The following is a 16,628-nucleotide window of genomic DNA, read 5'->3' on the forward strand; positions in this document are numbered from 1 at the left end:
AGGTAGACGGGGCAATGGTTTCTCGTATAATTTAATACTGTAACCTTCTCCCCGGACACAAAGGTGGCTTTGAAGAGAGCACTGATGCCATAATAAGACACTGATGACAGGCGCATCCAGGAGATCTTCCCCTGTTCCCCGGCTCGGCCACATCCCATCCGAGAGCTGCCCCACAGTGTGTCTGCTCTGGGGGTGTGAGAGCTGAGCATTAGGCTCAGACAGTGTTTTCAGGCAGGGCACAGAGGGCAGGGAAGTGGGAACTCACTTGTCAGTCAACCGGACAGGGGACAAACAGTTTACAGGAAGCCTTTCCCATGGGTCTGTCTATGGTATGCAGGCTATGCAATCTGGATCACTGGCTGTAAAATCCCATCAAAGGAGGCTTCTTGGTCTCAGTGGTGTGAAGCTAAGCTTATCCACAAGAGGGATGAGCTCCTGGCTGCTTCAGTGTGTCCAGCAGAAATACTTGTCCAAACAAGGACTAGTGGGTCAGATTTACGGTGAGAGGATTCACTTTAGTTTCTCTTTGTTCTTTTGATGCAGATCAGCAGGTGGTCTCCGCTGATGGGTATTGTTTTGGGGGCTTCACTGTGATTGGTTGGAGTAGACACTGGACTGTTTGCCATATCTGCCATCAGGGGCGTCGTTAGGCCTGTTTTAGGGGGGCTGAAGCCCCCCTAAAATGTTGTTCAGCCCCCCCAAATAATTATTGGGATTAAAAAAATAAAAAAACTATTGTTTTACACATGGACAAGTTATTTATTACGCTAACATGCTATATATGTGAGTGCGTTTCTGGTTTGTATGTTTTCTCCCCCTTCAAATTACAATCCAATAGCCTCTCATCATACTTAACGATAAAAGAACGGGCACTAGGACCTTGGGGAGTCTGCATCGCTGCTGCGCTGGCTTTCTCACTCTGTCAAGTAACGTCTCTCATCAATACAGCAGGATTACAGCCAAGGAGTTTAGCTCATAGTAAATGATGCACGGACTGAAATTGTAAGTACAGGTAGTTACAGTATGTGGCTATCTGTAGTTGTTAACGATTGTTACCTGCTTAAATTTAGGTTTACTTGAGGCAAATGAAAGGGAATATTGTAATGAGCTATGTTAACACTTAGCTAGCTAGCTAGCTATTTTGTTTGCAAATTTGAAATGTAAGAAATAACTATCGACAGCTCTCTATTCTTTGCATTAATATCTATCTCTAGTATTTTAAAACAATAATATCAGTGCCTATAGAATGTTGATGTTTTTAATCAGTTAATGCTATTTAAAACTAAATGTCATAGTGTCCCTCATAACGCTATTGTACCGGTATATCATCCAATTCATTGACCAGATGGATATAAGAAGATTCTTTAGCAGAGGTGACAGCTCCGCCCTAGTCAAAACAAGTATATCCGTCTTTCCTTTACAAGCAGGAAAATGATTTCTCTCTATTTGAGAAAAGTTCATATTTGTGTTGTCAAATTTCACAATAACCCTGAAATGCTGTCTCTTCTGTTATCTTATACTGAGAAAAATCACAGTCTTTCTGATTGAACCAATCTATGAACTGTCTAAAACAATGGATATCCGCAGCCCCAAATGAGCCCAAAAAAAATTGGCGCGCGCTGTGCGCGCAAACATTCAACATCCTTAGGGGCTAAGCCCCCCCTTTCTTTCAATCCTAGAAACGCCCCTGTCTGCCATAATGGAATCCTCTGACCTGCACTTCCAATGTCACACCTCCGCATGAGGAGAGTGGCATAACTGTTTAGACGAGAGCCAAGATTGAAACATGCTGCAACATTATGAGCTGTGCTGCGAGATTTAAAATGACATCTGCCCTGACCATGCTCTATCCATGCTGCAGAGCCATGACCTCACTCACATTCAACTGTTGATGCAAATCTAATTTGAGGGAGAGTGTTCACACGTCAACACTTTCACCACTGGAGGATTATTCTCCCAGCATCCACATTCAAACCATGTGGGAATATAAAAAATCAAGTGGAAACCCACCATGATGTCACACATTGGTTTATGAGCTGCCGTTCTGAAGCCTCGAGATTGGCCTTTTGTCCGGCGCCATTTTTGGAAGAGCACTCACCTACACCTGTAATCTGCACCCATTGTAAGGTACTATCTGTCAATCACACAGTGACCACCCCCAAAGACATACCATGCTTTACCATATTGAAATCAAGTGAGAAGTCAGATCTTTTTCTCATACACTTCTTTTTGCAACAGTTGGAATCATCCTCTGCTGCTCATTTGAGAGAATACAGATTTCAGACCCTTCCGCATTAGCGTCCTCAAAGGCTATGGAAACCACATGAGAACAGGTGACACGTTACTTCTTATCAAACATACCTACCTCCATGTTCTCTCTCTTTCACATCAAAGGGTCATAATCAATAAAAGATATGATAAAGTTATAAAAAAATATAAGGAACAATGATACTTACGGTAAAGACAACCCGCATCTCCATTAAGCTGAGACCATCCAGGGCAACACTTGTACACAGTGTCATAATCCTGTCTGTACACTTGTCTGTATGCCGTGTAGTATGCCGTCCTGTTCAAATGACAAATATTGAGTTAAAACTTTCAAACTTTCCCAAGTGGCAAATGTAAATCCAATCTAGTACCTAATCAAGAGCAGAAGCCACAATAGAGAGCTGTGGTATTCAACTGTAAAACAGTGGCGTGTGAGTGAGTGAGACTCATCGACTTTAAATAAAGATGGAGGCCATGACAGCTTCCCAAAAGTGAAGCCAGAGTGTCTTGATCGCCACCTGGTGGCTGCCGGCACTATAAGTCATAAATCCCACCTCCTCCAGGTTATTAATGGGACATTGACAAACTAAAAATTCAAAGCACATGTCAGATTTTTTTGTGTTTTTTTTTCTGACATTTCAGGTAGTTCAGGTATAAGTGTTTGTTGTTCTGGTAAGTTTGATTTTATTTAGTTATTTGATGCCATAAGAATTGGGAAGAAATGTGATGATTGACAGCTGAGATTGCCTCATGATTGGTTGAGCGTGTGCATTGACAGAGACTTGACACTGCGGCTCCATCCCCCAATCCCTTCTGCACAGACTCCAAAGTCGCAAGATGGCAGCGTTATTTACAACGATATTTTAGCTTCATTTCTAAATTGGATGAATTGGAGACATCTTCATATACAGTCGGTGACCCTACATACATAAGCATTAGGGTTCTATTAATATTTGGTGCATTCATTCTTAGTTTTTCCATCATGAAAAATAAACATGCAACCTGTCTAAAAGCTTGCAGCCTTAAAGCAACGTGCAGCATATTGTTTAGCAAACATTTCCCCAGACTCTAGGACACCGTTTTTCGAGTGTGACACGTTCGACTACATCACAGAACGGTGCCTCTCCCTGTACTTTGAGACCCCTCTCTTTGCTCCGTGCTTATTACACATTGTGGGAACGCATTCCGTTTACAGCGAGTAATTGTGGCCTTGGCTGCCTTCAAAGTCGGGTCTGACTTGGTAACACGGTAAATAACGCGCAGAAAGCGAGTGTGAGCGGCCGACTCCTCACACTGACTCAGAGAGACAGGCTAAAGTGTTAGCATTAAGACCCTGCTTCAAAGGAATGTTGGCTGCAGGATTGACTGCGCGTTAAATAGATGGTAACTTGGGTGAAGTGGGGCTACACCTTGCACTTAAACTGATATGAGAGGTTTAAAGCGGTGATTACAGAACAAGAGTGAGCGAGATGAAGAGGGGAGAGGAAGGAGGAGATCAAGGCGTCGCAGCTCATCCCGTCTGATACTGCCCTCTGTGATGAATCCTTTCGGTTGCTTGACTCTTGCAAATCACACAAAACCATTAATTAATGCTTTGTTGTAGCCGGAGATTAGTCAAGGCAGCATGACATCCACTGCAGGTGACGTTGGGAGTGTTTGCAGTAGGAGCCGAGCCAAAGGATTTGAAAGGGTGGAGTAGACCGTCTAGAGGCGAGATGTATTACTCACCTCCTCTCGTACCCCATGCACCAGGACTGCCCCAAACAGCCTTGCTTCCACACTTTAACCATGCGTGTGAAGGCCTGCACACACGGCTGCCTCTGGGCGACCAGTGTCACCTCCCTCTCCACGCACACGTTGGGCCTGCAATGAAAAGCAGTTGTAAAAATACTTAACATGTCAAAATGCTCTGCGTTGTTTTTACAGATGAACACATGGCAGGGAGAGAATTTATGAGCACTGCAAGATATGGGGCATGTAAAGATAGACAGGGGAAGCTTGAGGGTTTTCAGCTCTGACCTGAAGCCTGTGAGGGGCATTACCTGTGTTCAGGTGCAAGGTTGCTCTTACTGTCTGGTTTTGGTATTTTTAAAGACTTTAGGATAATTCCCCAGACATCACCCCTCTGAGCGCTCAGCACAAGTTAGTGCCTGTAGTTCGACTTAAACTAAATAATCTCATGAAATGTGTTACCAGGAAGTCTCTCAGGACATGAAAGCAAAACAAGATAAACAAAAAGGCAAGAACAAAAGAAATTATACCCAGACAAGTGAAAATGTGTTTTAGATGGGAGCCAGGTTTGCCAGGACACAAACACATATGAAGTGCAACCTCTGTAAACAGTTACTACTTCCGTTCAAGTCATTATTTTTCAATCACAGCAAAAAAAAAATATAATAATTCAGGTGAAACTGTTTTCACAGGAAATACAGTAGAAGATAAACTTTTCCACTTGAATGTACATATATGAGACTGAGCGTCAGCAGAAAGAGGAGACAGTTAACATTTTCACCCCGAGGTAAAATACGATGAGCTGTCTAGCTGTGATGTTTTGCCCTTTTTAAACAAAGTCTGTCTCTGTGAGGTGCCACTGATGTCTTCACACTGCTGGACAGACTGAGGACTCTGAAACGTTTACTCCCCTGGTAAATCTCCAAGGACGGACAGGAAACGTATGGAGATCAGTAGGAATCTTAAGACAACATGCAGCTGCTCATTTCATAAACAATAGTAATCACTGTCCCCACCACCTGTATGCATAATTGCATATGAAAGACCTTAGTGGCACAGCAGAGAAGCTCTTCTCACGTAATTTAAAGCTGTGTATTTATTATTTTGGGGGGTTGAATACCTGCTATAATTAACGGGCGCGTGGCTTAGAGAAAACTCACAGCCTCTGACAGAGTTAGGAATGCAATGCACATCCACAATATATAATCATGTATATCCAGCTGATGTTATGCGTTGTAGAAAACATTGTGAAAGTTGACGCACAACAGCAGATTTAAATTTACAGAACAGATCTGTGAACCAGCTGCTCTTTGATTTCTCTGAAACATGTAAAAACATACAAGCATGTTTTCTGCCTCTGGTTGAGACTTTGGCACAAGTTTGTGCATGTGCAGGTGAATCAGCAGTTTTCTCATGTTCGAGCTTCAAAAGGAAACGTGAGGCTGTAAAAACACCTCGGTAGAGTTGGAACAAAAACATCCTCTGAAGAAAGAGTCAATTATTTAGTTAGAAATCAGATGAAAGAAGGTTACTCACATATATGGTTGCAGGTCTTTGGCGGTGCCATAACGCAGAGTGTGCGCCTCTTGGATAAATATTAGGAAAAAAGAAAAGATAACCCCATCCATTTTCCTCTTCTTGAATAAGACTCAAGTTTTAAAAAAAAATCATGAACTCAGTCAAGGGTAAAAATCCTCTAATGGACTGAAAAATTCATCCAAACGGTCTTGAATGAACTTAAACGAAAATATCTTCCGCGTGGAAATGAGCAACAGGGACTAAAGATGACACAGCCATCGCAGGCGGTGCGTAATCTCGCTCTGTGCCGGTACGGGTGTGTGTGACGCTGACTGAAAACTGCAGCTCACCTCTCTTCCCGGCAGATGTCGGATTTATTTACGGGGCAAAGACTCGCTTGGTGGCGGCTGCGCGCACCCAGCCTCCCTCCATTGACTTGGTAATGATGGAGGGGGGGTGGGGGGTGGGGGGGATTGGAGGGGAGGACACCGAAAGGGGGGTCTCTATTATTATTATTCAAAGCTTCTGAAACTCACTTGAGACATTCTCCACAGTCTGCAAAGCGCACTGACAAACTGACAAGAGTTTTCATTTGAACATAATTTGAACATAAAAAAAATATCACTTTACGCAACCTAGATAAAAACGCAAGATAAGGTTTCATTATCTCATTATGGTCTATCATAGACGCTCAAGAGATGTCTTATGTGGTGATATCCCCTCTAACTTAATAATATTGTATTTTAAAATTAAATGTAGATAGCCTGTTATATATTTGAAGACCAATGTCGTCTGTATGAATATGAGAATGACAGAACAAGGAAATGTTTTGGACAATCTGAAGTGGTACTTAGCTGTTCATATTGAGGTGATATAATATATAGTAATTGTTGATTTTCAATCATAAATACTGACTTCTGTAAATACACACTTAAATATATTTCCCATATTATAACACTCATTCTTGCCAGAAGTGCCTTTTGAGAACTTAATGATTTTTGTACTAATTTTTAGATTTGAGCAAGTAATTTTCAGTGAGCAAGTAATGAGGAGAAGACGATTTAAAGCTGTGCGCACTGGACTATTTCTGCGCGCCCTGACGCACAGAGGTCGATATTCCAACTGCTCCTGGTCGGTGTGGGACCATCTAGAAGTGATGTAGAAATGGCCAGAGTATGTTTGTGGTGGAAGCGGGGGGTGGAGGGGTTGGGGGTGCAGGGGTCTGAAGCAGCTACACGGTCACTCTGCAGGGCAAACAGCTGATGGTGGGGTCAAAAGGTCAGCCGCCAGCACCCGCTACCGCTGCTCCTCGACACAAAGCGTTCATTGCTGCTCATGTTGTGTGTCCGTGACCCCGCGGAGTCCCGGGTCACCGCCGTCCGTGCACCCTGCGAGGGAGGAGGCGACACGGCACGTTGTTTGAATTAGACCAGGGCCTCTCAGACACAAGATGTGTTGCTGCCTGCTGCGGTCAAGCCAGCCGACACCCGCATCTCTGTGGTCAAATCAGCCGACACAGAAATCCTACTGCGCGCATATACTGACACTTATGGTAAACGCATCCAATCCGCCCAGAAAGGGGAAGGCAACGGAGTACTCGAAGTTAGAGGAAGAACACATGTGGGCCTACATCCGGTTTTAAAAATAAACTGTTGACATGGAGCCTATAGAAAATTCATAGTTGAAAAATAATTTCTTCGATTAAATCCACAAGAAGTATATATTGTCTTACCTGTGTCATTTTTATGAATAGCATTTTACCAATATCAATTATGAGATTTTACAAAATAAAAATCACACATTTTTATACTTCAGTGTAATTTCTGGATACGTCAAAGTACTGTAAAAACACTTTATCCAGAAATGAACTGATTTGATTGTACACATGTTGGACTTTACTTTGAAAAATCTCTTAATCTATACGGTAAAAATGTTTGATAATCAGTATGTAGATAGTCAGAGAGGTCCTGACCACAGGCATATCAGTCTCTCTCTGAACTTATTGAGCAAAATGTTTTTATATTACTTTGAAATATCCAGAAATGAACTGATTTGATTGTACACATGTTGGACTTTACTTTGAGAAATCTCTTAATCTATACAGTAAATATGTTTGATATTCATTATGTAGGTAGTCAGAGAGTTCCTGAACACAGGCATATCAGTCTCTCTATGAACTTTTTGAGCATAGTGTTTTTATAGAATTTTTGAAATATCCAGAAATGAACTGATTTGATTGTACACATGTTGGACTTTACTTTGAGAAATCTCTTAATCTATACAGTAAATATGTTTGATATTCAGTACATTGATAATTTGAGAGGTCCTGAACACAGGCATATCTCAGTCTCTCTCTGGCATTATTGATCAAAGTGTTTTTACAGTACTTTGAAATATCCAGAAATTAGCTACTTGAAGCTAAAATGTGTGACTTTTATTTTGTAAAATTGATACAGTCAAAATACTTTTCATAAAAATGACACATGAGATGATATATACTTCTTGTGAATATAATCCAATCCATTTCCTTTTCAATTATGCATTTTTTATATGCTCCATGTCAACAGTTTATTTTGAAAAAACGCTTTGGATGCGTTTACCATACATGTCGGTATACGCGCGCAGTATAATTTCTTGTGTCGGCTGATTTGACCACAGAGACATGAGTGTCCGCTGGCTTGACGGCAGATGCTGGTATGTAGATTCACTTGCAGTGCATCAAGTTCAGTGAGTTATATGCAGTGATCACATTTCTTTGTTTGTTGATTTCTGAGCCGGGAAACACTCACAGAATATCCATGACTGTCCACCTGTTGGGAGGCGCAGGAGTAAAGATCTACTAGACAGTAAATGTTTCAAGAGTTTATAGTCAAATGCACAACAATTACATTAAGCAGTGAAATTAAATGCTTGGGTCACAGGCTCTCTTATAGCAATGCTCAGAATATTTACAAGCAAACAAAATATTGAATAAAATAATACAAAACAGAATATCAAAAATTTAAAATAGAGAATAAAATATATATATATACACCTGAAGAAAAAACAATAGTGCAATTATGTGCAATAGTGCAAATATGCTAAGTTGCTGTTTAGTGGAGTTATTGCAGATTGGAGGAGTTTAAAAGTCTTGTGGCCTGGGGGATGAAACTGTCTCTGAGCCTGGTGGTGCGGGCCCGGATGCTGAGGTACCGTCGGCCAGATGGCAGCAGGCAAAACAGTTTATAGCTTGGGTGATAAGGGTCTTTAATGATCCGGTTGGTCTTCTTCCTAAACCGCTGGGTGTAGAGGTCGTCCATGGATGGCAACTCCATCCTGGTGATGTGCTGTGCAGACTTCACTAAGCTCTGTAAAGCGTTACGGTTCAGGGTGGTGCAGCTGACTTACCAGGCGGTGATGCAGCCAGTCAGGATACTTTGGTGCACCTGTAGAAATTGCAGAGAATCCTGGCATCCATAATGACCTGTTTATTAAGCATTATACACATTGGATTCATTGGCTGTGAAGGCACCGGAATAGTTGTCTCTTTGTTAGACTTCTTTTTAAAAACTTGTTTTGTGCTTATGTTTGTATTTTATCTATGTAACTGCACTCTATGTTATACTCCTGAGTCTGATTTCCTCATTTGGCTGGCAAAGGTCATATCATACTAGGTTTATTAGATTGTTAATAGTTAGCATTTATTTAAGTGTGTGTCTTGAACCATTTTCCTTGGAAAAATATAAAAAATTAAGTTTGCAGGTAATAAAAATAAACTTCTTGTTGATGATACTAGATCATCCTGCCCTTTTATAATCTGAATATTAACCTCATCACGTCTGCATGGCTGAGCTCTTTATTAAGTAAACTACTGCAGTAGTTTATTTTCTCATGTCACTCTTCTCATAGTATTTGTACTATTTCTACCAGGACATTACCTTTTGCAGACTTGTGTCATCTGCACACCAAAATATGTGCTTATATTTACATTTACTTGTGCAATCATCCTGTGCCACTGCACTTTACTTTATAACATTACAATACAAACAATATATAATGTATAATGTACTTACTCAGCATTTACATTTGTAAACCTCTAGCCTCTATTGTGGATCAATGCAGTTTTATCTTATCCTTGCTTGAGGCAGGAGAGACTTTGGTATTGGTAGCATGATTAGTCAAAGGTAGGGATTTGCTGGCACCTTGTGGTAATAAAGGAGAAGTGCACTGTCAACGTACTAGGCATTTGACAAGTCACCTACACATGATGAAACGAAGAGACTTATGTAAACATTAACACGTGGGTCTAAACAAAACCGGAAGTAGTTGGAGATTATGAACTTTGCTCTGGCTGAGCAACAGCAGAGATAACAAGCCCCGTTAACCATCAGATTTTACTGCACTCGTTGCGTTTTAAAGTGGTTCAGTAACTTCACGACGCTCCCTAATCAACCTCCTCCTCCGCGACCTTTGACCTCGCGTCGCTCGCCGGGGATCATGAGGTGGACAATATCCGGAGGAGCGCGACAGATCAGACAGATCCTCCTTATCAGAGACTCGCCGGTGCTTTCACTGAGGTTCGTGTCTGGAAGAAGGAACATGGCGACTCAAGCGAAGCGGCCCGCGTCCTTACTGGGGACGATGGCGTTCGGCGGCCGAGCTGACGCCGAGCAGAGCCTGGACATGGTGCAGAGGTTCCTGGGCAGAGGACACAAGCATGTGGACACAGCCTTCATGTACGTGGACGGGAAGTCTGAGGCGGTCATAGGCGGCATGAAGCTCCCAAACACAGGTAGAGACCCCCGGTTCTGTCCCGAAGGTGTACCCTAAAAAACCTAGCTGCAGATTTGAGGAGGGCTGCAGCTTAGAATTTTGGGAACATCAAGTGACCCCTGTTACCAAAGGCTCATATTCACTATCACTGTGTGCTGGTTTAATCACCATGGCATTTCACTGGTAACTAGCTGAGTTATGAGTGTAATCATTAAGCATATTTTGTTTTGTTGGTTGTTATCTATTAACTTCTTTTTTCTACCCAAAATTTGACCTAAAAATAAAGAAAAAAGCTGCTTATATTGTTGCTTTCATATTGTATTTCTGTATATTTTTACACAAGCATATGGATTTCTTACAATTTCATCGTAACTAAGTATGATGCTAGTATAGATCTTTGAATATTTGGAGGAGCCATGAAAGTCAAAAATGTACATGAATGCTGCAGATTTCAACAACATTAAAACAAGGGCTACGTTGTAGATATATAAATAAATATATATATAAAAATAGTTTAAATAAAAGCATTTTTTTAAAAAGCACCCCAAAGGGAAATAATAATAGTAAAAACCTTACAATTCCAATAGGGCCTCCCACCGTTCGGTGCTCGGGCCCAAATAAATACTATTTTGTGCAAAGAAAAAATAAGAAAAAGGAAATTATTGGTTAAGTACACCCATGCTCCATAAGCCATTAACTCCCGATATTATTGTTGCACTCAAGTGAACCCACACAGAAAAAACTCATAAAGCAATAAAACTCTTATATCACCTTGAACATTATGCATGCTGTCAGGGTTTATCATCAAACTTTCACTATTCTGGTGATGGTTTGAGACCAGTTGTATGCTTGTATTGAAGAAGCAATATATCTGTTTTCTGTGATGAACTTTGAAATACATAATCTTTTATTCTTTGCCTCTGTGTCACAGTAAGCATCGCGACCAAGGCCAACCCCTGGGACGGGAAGACGCTGATGCCAGAGAGTGTGCGCTCCCAGCTGGAAACCTCCCTTCAGAGGCTGCAGGCCGAGTGTGTGGACCTCTTCTACCTCCATGCCCCGGACCACCAAACCCCCATCCAGGACACCCTGAGGGCCTGTGACGAGCTCCACAAAGAGGTACAGAGACCAGGGACCTGATCTTCTATGAGAAACGTCTTTGTCTGCTGTGTATAAATTATAAAATCAGTTTACCTTTCACATTGCAACACTATTGTCTACTCCACATGAATTCATTACATGTGACTCAATGTTACACTCAGGGAAAATTCAAGGAGTTTGGACTGTCGAACTATGCATCATGGGAAGTGGCTGAAATCGTGACCATCTGCAGACACAACAACTGGATCCAGCCCACTGTTTACCAGGTACTGTGGCACTTCTGAGAATGACCCTGTAGTAATATCTCCCATCAGTTGTGTCACCTGAGAGTAAATCAGCTGTTAATATACTGTACGTCATGTCGCATCCCTCAATGGGTAGAGCTGTGTAGATGTTCCCTTTCTATATTTACTTTCTTTATCTCTTTTTATTTGCATTCTAACTGAGACACTCATTCACTTCACAGGGGATGTACAACGCCACAACCAGACAGGTGGAGACTGAGTTGCTGCCGTGTCTGAGAAACTACGGAATGAGATTCTACGCGTACAATCCTCTGGCAGGTGCTGTTTATCTTTTTCTCCCTATGATGAAACTAACATAGAGTTTCTTCAGAAGAAAATACCCATGAGTTGCAATAAACAGGTCTCCTCTCGTGCTTCGCCATGATTTAAGGTCACAATACACTTGTCATGCATGAATCTGTGGATAGTTTCTTCAGACTGCAACATCTGAACAAGTATTTGAAGTCCCCAGATGATGCATTTTATTATTTTGGTGACCAGCAGGTCAAAGTTTTTTCTTACCCTGAAAAATGTCATATTTCTACTGTATAATTTGATACAAACATTTTATATTCAACTCAGTATGAATTCCATTAACGGTCATAAGCTCTGAACGGCCATCAGGTCAGACTTTGTGTTTGTCATCCTTGGTTTTGTTTGAGTGACAGCTCTGACTACATAATTACAAGTATCCCAGATAATGTAAACTTGAACTCTGACCCTCCTGGACCAGGTGGCCTTCTGACAGGGAAGTATCATTACGAAGACAAAGACGGCTCCCAGCCTGCAGGACGATTCTTTGGTAACAACTGGGCGGCAGCATATAGAGACAGGTAAACAACCTGCAGTTTGTTTTTGAGACTCTTACACAAGCCATATAAATTGTGTTCGGAACTCTTCAGTTTCCACATCAGTGTGTTGGTAAAGCACAGACTGTAACAGTGACTCTCTTCTTCTGTGCAAGATACTGGAAGGAAAGTAATTTCCAGGCCGTCGGATTGGTCCTAAAGACGTTGGAGTCAGTGTACGGCTCAGAAAAACCCACCCCGACGTCTGCTGCTATGCGCTGGATGTACCACCACTCCCAACTGAAGGTAACTCTAGCTACTGAGGCTGGATTTAGTTCTGTGAGTTGTTCATATTGGGGAGATTATAATTTTGGCAAATTATCAAAATTCAAATCATTGTAAGTAATTTCATATTAAGATAACGATCTTACTCTCAATCAAGACATTTTTGTATGCAATTACTGAATAGGTCATGTACTAACATTCTATTCAGACTGATGAGCCAAGATTCTCAAAAGGCCATCGCCCACATTAAATGCATGACAGGGAATTAACTGTACCTAAACATCTGTTATCATTTTTATGAGTTTTCATTATTCAAACACATTTTTTCAGTAGTACATTAATAACCAGGGATCTAGCATATAAGTTAATCATTAAATGCATAACCCCATATTGAATGCTAGCCTTTGTACCATACTTTATTATTACATCATAAGGATTTTAAGCCCTGTTGTAGTTTTTGTCATATGTTGGTTGATTTGTATTTAATTTCCAGCAAATCTTTTAGAAATAGTCAATACTTAAACGTATGTGGATAACTGCAATCACCCACAGTAAGCTTAATAACACCTTTCAAGTTATGGCTTGTGCTAAAATTCAACTTACCATCTAAAAGTATCTGGTCAATTATTGTATATCTATCTTCAAAACTAGAGTCAAAGACTGAATTGGTGGTTTGCTGGAAAATCCTGTGTGCAACCTTGAAATTAAACATATCTCCCATCATCTGTGGTCACAGGGGGATCTTGGAGATGGAGTCATCATTGGCATGTCAAGCATGGAGCAGCTCCTGCAGAACCTGGATGCTGCCGAGGAGGGTCCTCTGGATGAGAGAGTGGTCGCTGCCTTCGATGAAGCCTGGAATCTCACAGCCCACGAGTGTCCAAAGTACTTCAGATGAAGACCCTAGTCTTACCACAGAGCCAAAAGCACCCATTCTAATGATTTCACAAGCTCTAATTTCTTTTTAACTGAATCAATCAGAAACCAACGTGTATTAATGTCACTTTTGATGTATAAATGTAAAAAGGACAAGATCGTTTTTAAGGGAGAAATAACCTTTTCTTGATTCTGCCTTAATTAAACTGTTACATAAAAAATACAATTTTACATCAAAAAAATGGTTTTCTTCCACATAAAATGAGTTGGCGTAACATATTAAACAGTGTTTGTTTTAGCTGAATGACAGAGTACTTGAATGCAATGCAAGACATTTTGTCAGTATGTTTCCAAAATCTTGACAAGTGGCCTCCAGATAATTTGGTTGTTGAGTCTTGACTCCAGTGGTGAGTATCTCCTGAACAGCCATTCATGTTTGGGGTAAATGAAGGACAAAGACTAGAGTCCACACACAGCACAGGCTGTCAGGGTGAAGGGTTTCAACATCAACGTCTTTTTGGTGCTGAGGTTAGCAAAAAACAACGTGTATGGATCCCTGCTGATGCAGACATTTTATTCTGCATCAATACCATCATCATCGTCGTCATCCTCCTGCATAGACTCTTTGTCATCAGCAAAGTTCTGAAGCTCGCCTGTTTCTGAGGTCCACATACATTTGATCTGTACTTTGAATTCTGCCATTTCGATGCCGAAGAGTTTCTGTGGAAAAAGAATTGGAGCCAGGTTGAACTTTCAGTCAAATGTAACTTGAAACACTGGATGACTTCTTTAGTTTGACGGTCAGGAACTCACCAGAATGCGAGCCTGCTCAGGTGTGAGCACATCTCCCGCCTTACAGACTGCATGGTCCTTCAGCAGTGTCACCACCCCTGGAATTACAGTAAAAGAATATGTCACAGATCAAAAGGATAAGAAACACTTGACTGTTTCATCTTTGCACTCGATATTGTTTATCTTGCCTTTCTTGAGAGCGGTGGGGAGTCCTAATTGCCTCAATTGGGGCTCCATCGAGTGAGGAAACTTCTCCAGGGGTCCCTCATCCAGAGTTAGGTCCATCTGTGCCGGGTTGCCTGCTCGCGCAAAATCCATCTCTTTGAAATGACTGAAATACCTGATCAAGAAAGAACGTCCATCAGCAAATTTACGATTAATATTTATCACAGCAACCGTTGGTCTGTGCAGCGATACTTACTCTTGCACCTCATCCTTTGTCTTATTTGTGAACAGCACACCAACTTCTCTCCGTAGATACCTGCTGACCTACAGATGATCAAGAGCAATACAAAGTCAAGCGTATGTAACAGATAAGAGGTTGTCGTGGTATTTTCTGACTTGAAAGATCTCACGCACCTTGTGCAAATTATCTTTGTATTCGTCTGATACGCCTTTACCCAGGGCCACCATCATGACTTTGTTTTTGCCGAAGAAGAATCTGGGATGGAGAGAAGAGTTAAATCATTTCCTGTGGCCCCTGTTCAAGGGATACTTCTGTGTTAGGTGTTGAGGTTTAATGAAGTTGGGAGGTTTGCACAAGACAAACGAAAAAAGCAGAAGAAGACAATATAGCTTAACTTTATGTACCCAGCTTTAAACACAAGCTGTTTAATAAGAATTTGGAATTCCAAGATGATCCTGAAGAAACGATCTTTACAAAGCTCCCCAACAAAGACACCAGGCCACCGTTTTCAAACCATGACACAGATGCCTGATCTGCATTGAAATGAAAAACCAAGCGGTTGGTTGATGTGCCAGTTTACCTGCTGTGTTTCCAAGCTGTCCTGATGTCTTTCAGCTTGTTATTCCTCATGTTGGCCACAGAGAAGATGTACAAGTGGCTGTAGATGTCCACACATTTTCGTACCTACAAACACGAACAGGAGCATAGTTCAGTGTGAATCGTGTTCACAGCTTGAGCAAGTTCCTCATAACACAACGTAAACTGAGCTGACATGAGAGCAGAGAACACTCACCTCCTCGATGAGTTTCTGTTTTGACTCTAGCCCCTTCTTGGCTGTCTTCGTTAACGAAACTGAGCGAGAGAGAGAGAATAAAGAAAGAACAATAAGTTAGCAATAACTTTTTAAATTGAAAACTCATGTGGAAAGTTAAGTTAATTTTCAAATAATTTGTTGTTGTAAGATGGTGTTAGACATCCCGATTAAAGCCTTAACGTTTAAAGAAACCCACTTTCAGATGTGTGCAGACCTTTACTTAAATCATGGGAAAAACAAGGGAGATTTAGCTTATTTGATCAAACTCAGACTGCATCACAACTCGTCTAGATAATAAAGATTAAACCTGGATTTGTCGACCCTAAACCAGATAAAACCCAGTTTCAGATGAGGGAAGGCTGTGAATCAGGAGTTAGCTTCAGTGTGGTGGGTAAATCCAACGCTATTTCCCTCGTAAGCTAAGCTAACGTTAGCTTGTTCCCTCGCTTTCATACATTTTCTGTTGTCGCTGTTACACACAAACCCAGTTAACTTGGTTTCCCACTAAATGTGTTGGTCCGCGTCCCAGTCTGAACGGGTTTCTTACTTTTCTTGTCTCTCTTTGACTTCGGCATGGTTTCCTCTCACGATGGCAGCGCAGCAGACGCACACGTGAAGTAAAAGGACCCCAAGTGTTTCTGCTCGGCGATTCTGACCGTGAGGTGCCTGAGTCAAAATAAAATAAAATAAATAAATACTTTTTTTGGAGGCAGATTATTTGTGATACAGAGATAAAACACTCTGGACGGTGATAATTGTCATTTTAGAAGCAACACTGACGTAGCCTCAGAAAAAAAAATGAAAAGAATGAAAGGGAAGAACAGAGAAGTATGCAGAACAACTAGATATGGAAAAACATTTTTATTTCCATACCGGTTTTGAATTTACTGAATTTGCCCTGCCAGCTACCAAAGATGAGCCAAAACAGTCATATAATATTTAAATAAATAAGTACAATTATTATTATTATTATTGTTCTTATGAGCAACATATTTTTTGTGTTTTTCCTGCTT

General features: G+C 41.2%; 3 protein-coding genes across 3 annotated transcripts in view; 1 reads left to right on the forward strand and 2 right to left on the reverse strand.

Moving 5' to 3' along the window:
* megf6b (multiple EGF-like-domains 6b) overlaps positions 1–5,627 on the reverse strand; it is a 58,339-nt gene extending 52,712 nt beyond the window's left edge. The window contains exons 1-3 of the mRNA XM_061069247.1: positions 5,536–5,627; positions 3,997–4,131; positions 2,457–2,566 (exon numbers count right to left, since the gene is read on the reverse strand). Of these exons, the coding sequence (XP_060925230.1) occupies positions 2,457–2,566; positions 3,997–4,131; positions 5,536–5,627 (337 nt within the window). The remainder of the gene's footprint in view (positions 1–2,456; positions 2,567–3,996; positions 4,132–5,535) is intronic.
* A 4,215-nt stretch (positions 5,628–9,842) lies between these two features.
* On the forward strand, positions 9,843–13,901 carry akr7a3 (aldo-keto reductase family 7, member A3 (aflatoxin aldehyde reductase)). The gene is made up of 7 exons (XM_061069249.1): positions 9,843–10,288; positions 11,201–11,388; positions 11,532–11,636; positions 11,837–11,933; positions 12,388–12,487; positions 12,619–12,748; positions 13,464–13,901. Exons 1-7 carry the CDS (start codon positions 9,994–9,996, stop codon positions 13,623–13,625), a joined length of 1,077 nt encoding a protein of 358 aa, XP_060925232.1. The 5' UTR covers positions 9,843–9,993; the 3' UTR covers positions 13,626–13,901.
* mrto4 (MRT4 homolog, ribosome maturation factor) lies at positions 13,763–16,232 on the reverse strand. The gene is made up of 8 exons (XM_061069250.1): positions 16,163–16,232; positions 15,595–15,653; positions 15,382–15,485; positions 14,975–15,056; positions 14,817–14,884; positions 14,584–14,735; positions 14,417–14,493; positions 13,763–14,323 (listed from the first exon to the last, which is right to left on the reverse strand). The coding sequence occupies exons 1-8, from the start codon at positions 16,188–16,190 to the stop codon at positions 14,177–14,179; spliced, it is 717 nt and encodes a 238-aa protein (XP_060925233.1). The 5' UTR covers positions 16,191–16,232; the 3' UTR covers positions 13,763–14,176.
* Between the last annotated feature and the right edge of the window lie 396 nt (positions 16,233–16,628).

This window comes from Limanda limanda, chromosome 4 (assembly GCF_963576545.1).
Source record: "Limanda limanda chromosome 4, fLimLim1.1, whole genome shotgun sequence".
Lineage (NCBI taxonomy): Eukaryota > Metazoa > Chordata > Actinopteri > Pleuronectiformes > Pleuronectidae > Limanda > Limanda limanda.

Excerpts from the sequence above, each read along its gene's own strand:
- akr7a3 (XM_061069249.1), top strand. The coding sequence starts at position 9,994 with ATGAGGTGGACAATATCCGGAGGAGCGCGACAGATCAGACAGATCCTC. Across the intron at positions 10,289-11,200 it reads CATGAAGCTCCCAAACACAG|TAAGCATCGCGACCAAGGCC; the intron begins GTAGAGACCCCC and ends TCTGTGTCACAG. Across the intron at positions 12,488-12,618 it reads GCGGCAGCATATAGAGACAG|ATACTGGAAGGAAAGTAATT; the intron begins GTAAACAACCTG and ends CTTCTGTGCAAG.
- mrto4 (XM_061069250.1), bottom strand. The coding sequence starts at position 16,190 with ATGCCGAAGTCAAAGAGAGACAAGAAAA. Across the intron at positions 15,654-16,162 it reads GTCAAAGAGAGACAAGAAAA|TTTCGTTAACGAAGACAGCC; the intron begins GTAAGAAACCCG and ends TCTCTCGCTCAG. Across the intron at positions 14,736-14,816 it reads ACAAAGGATGAGGTGCAAGA|GTATTTCAGTCATTTCAAAG; the intron begins GTAAGTATCGCT and ends TTTCTTGATCAG.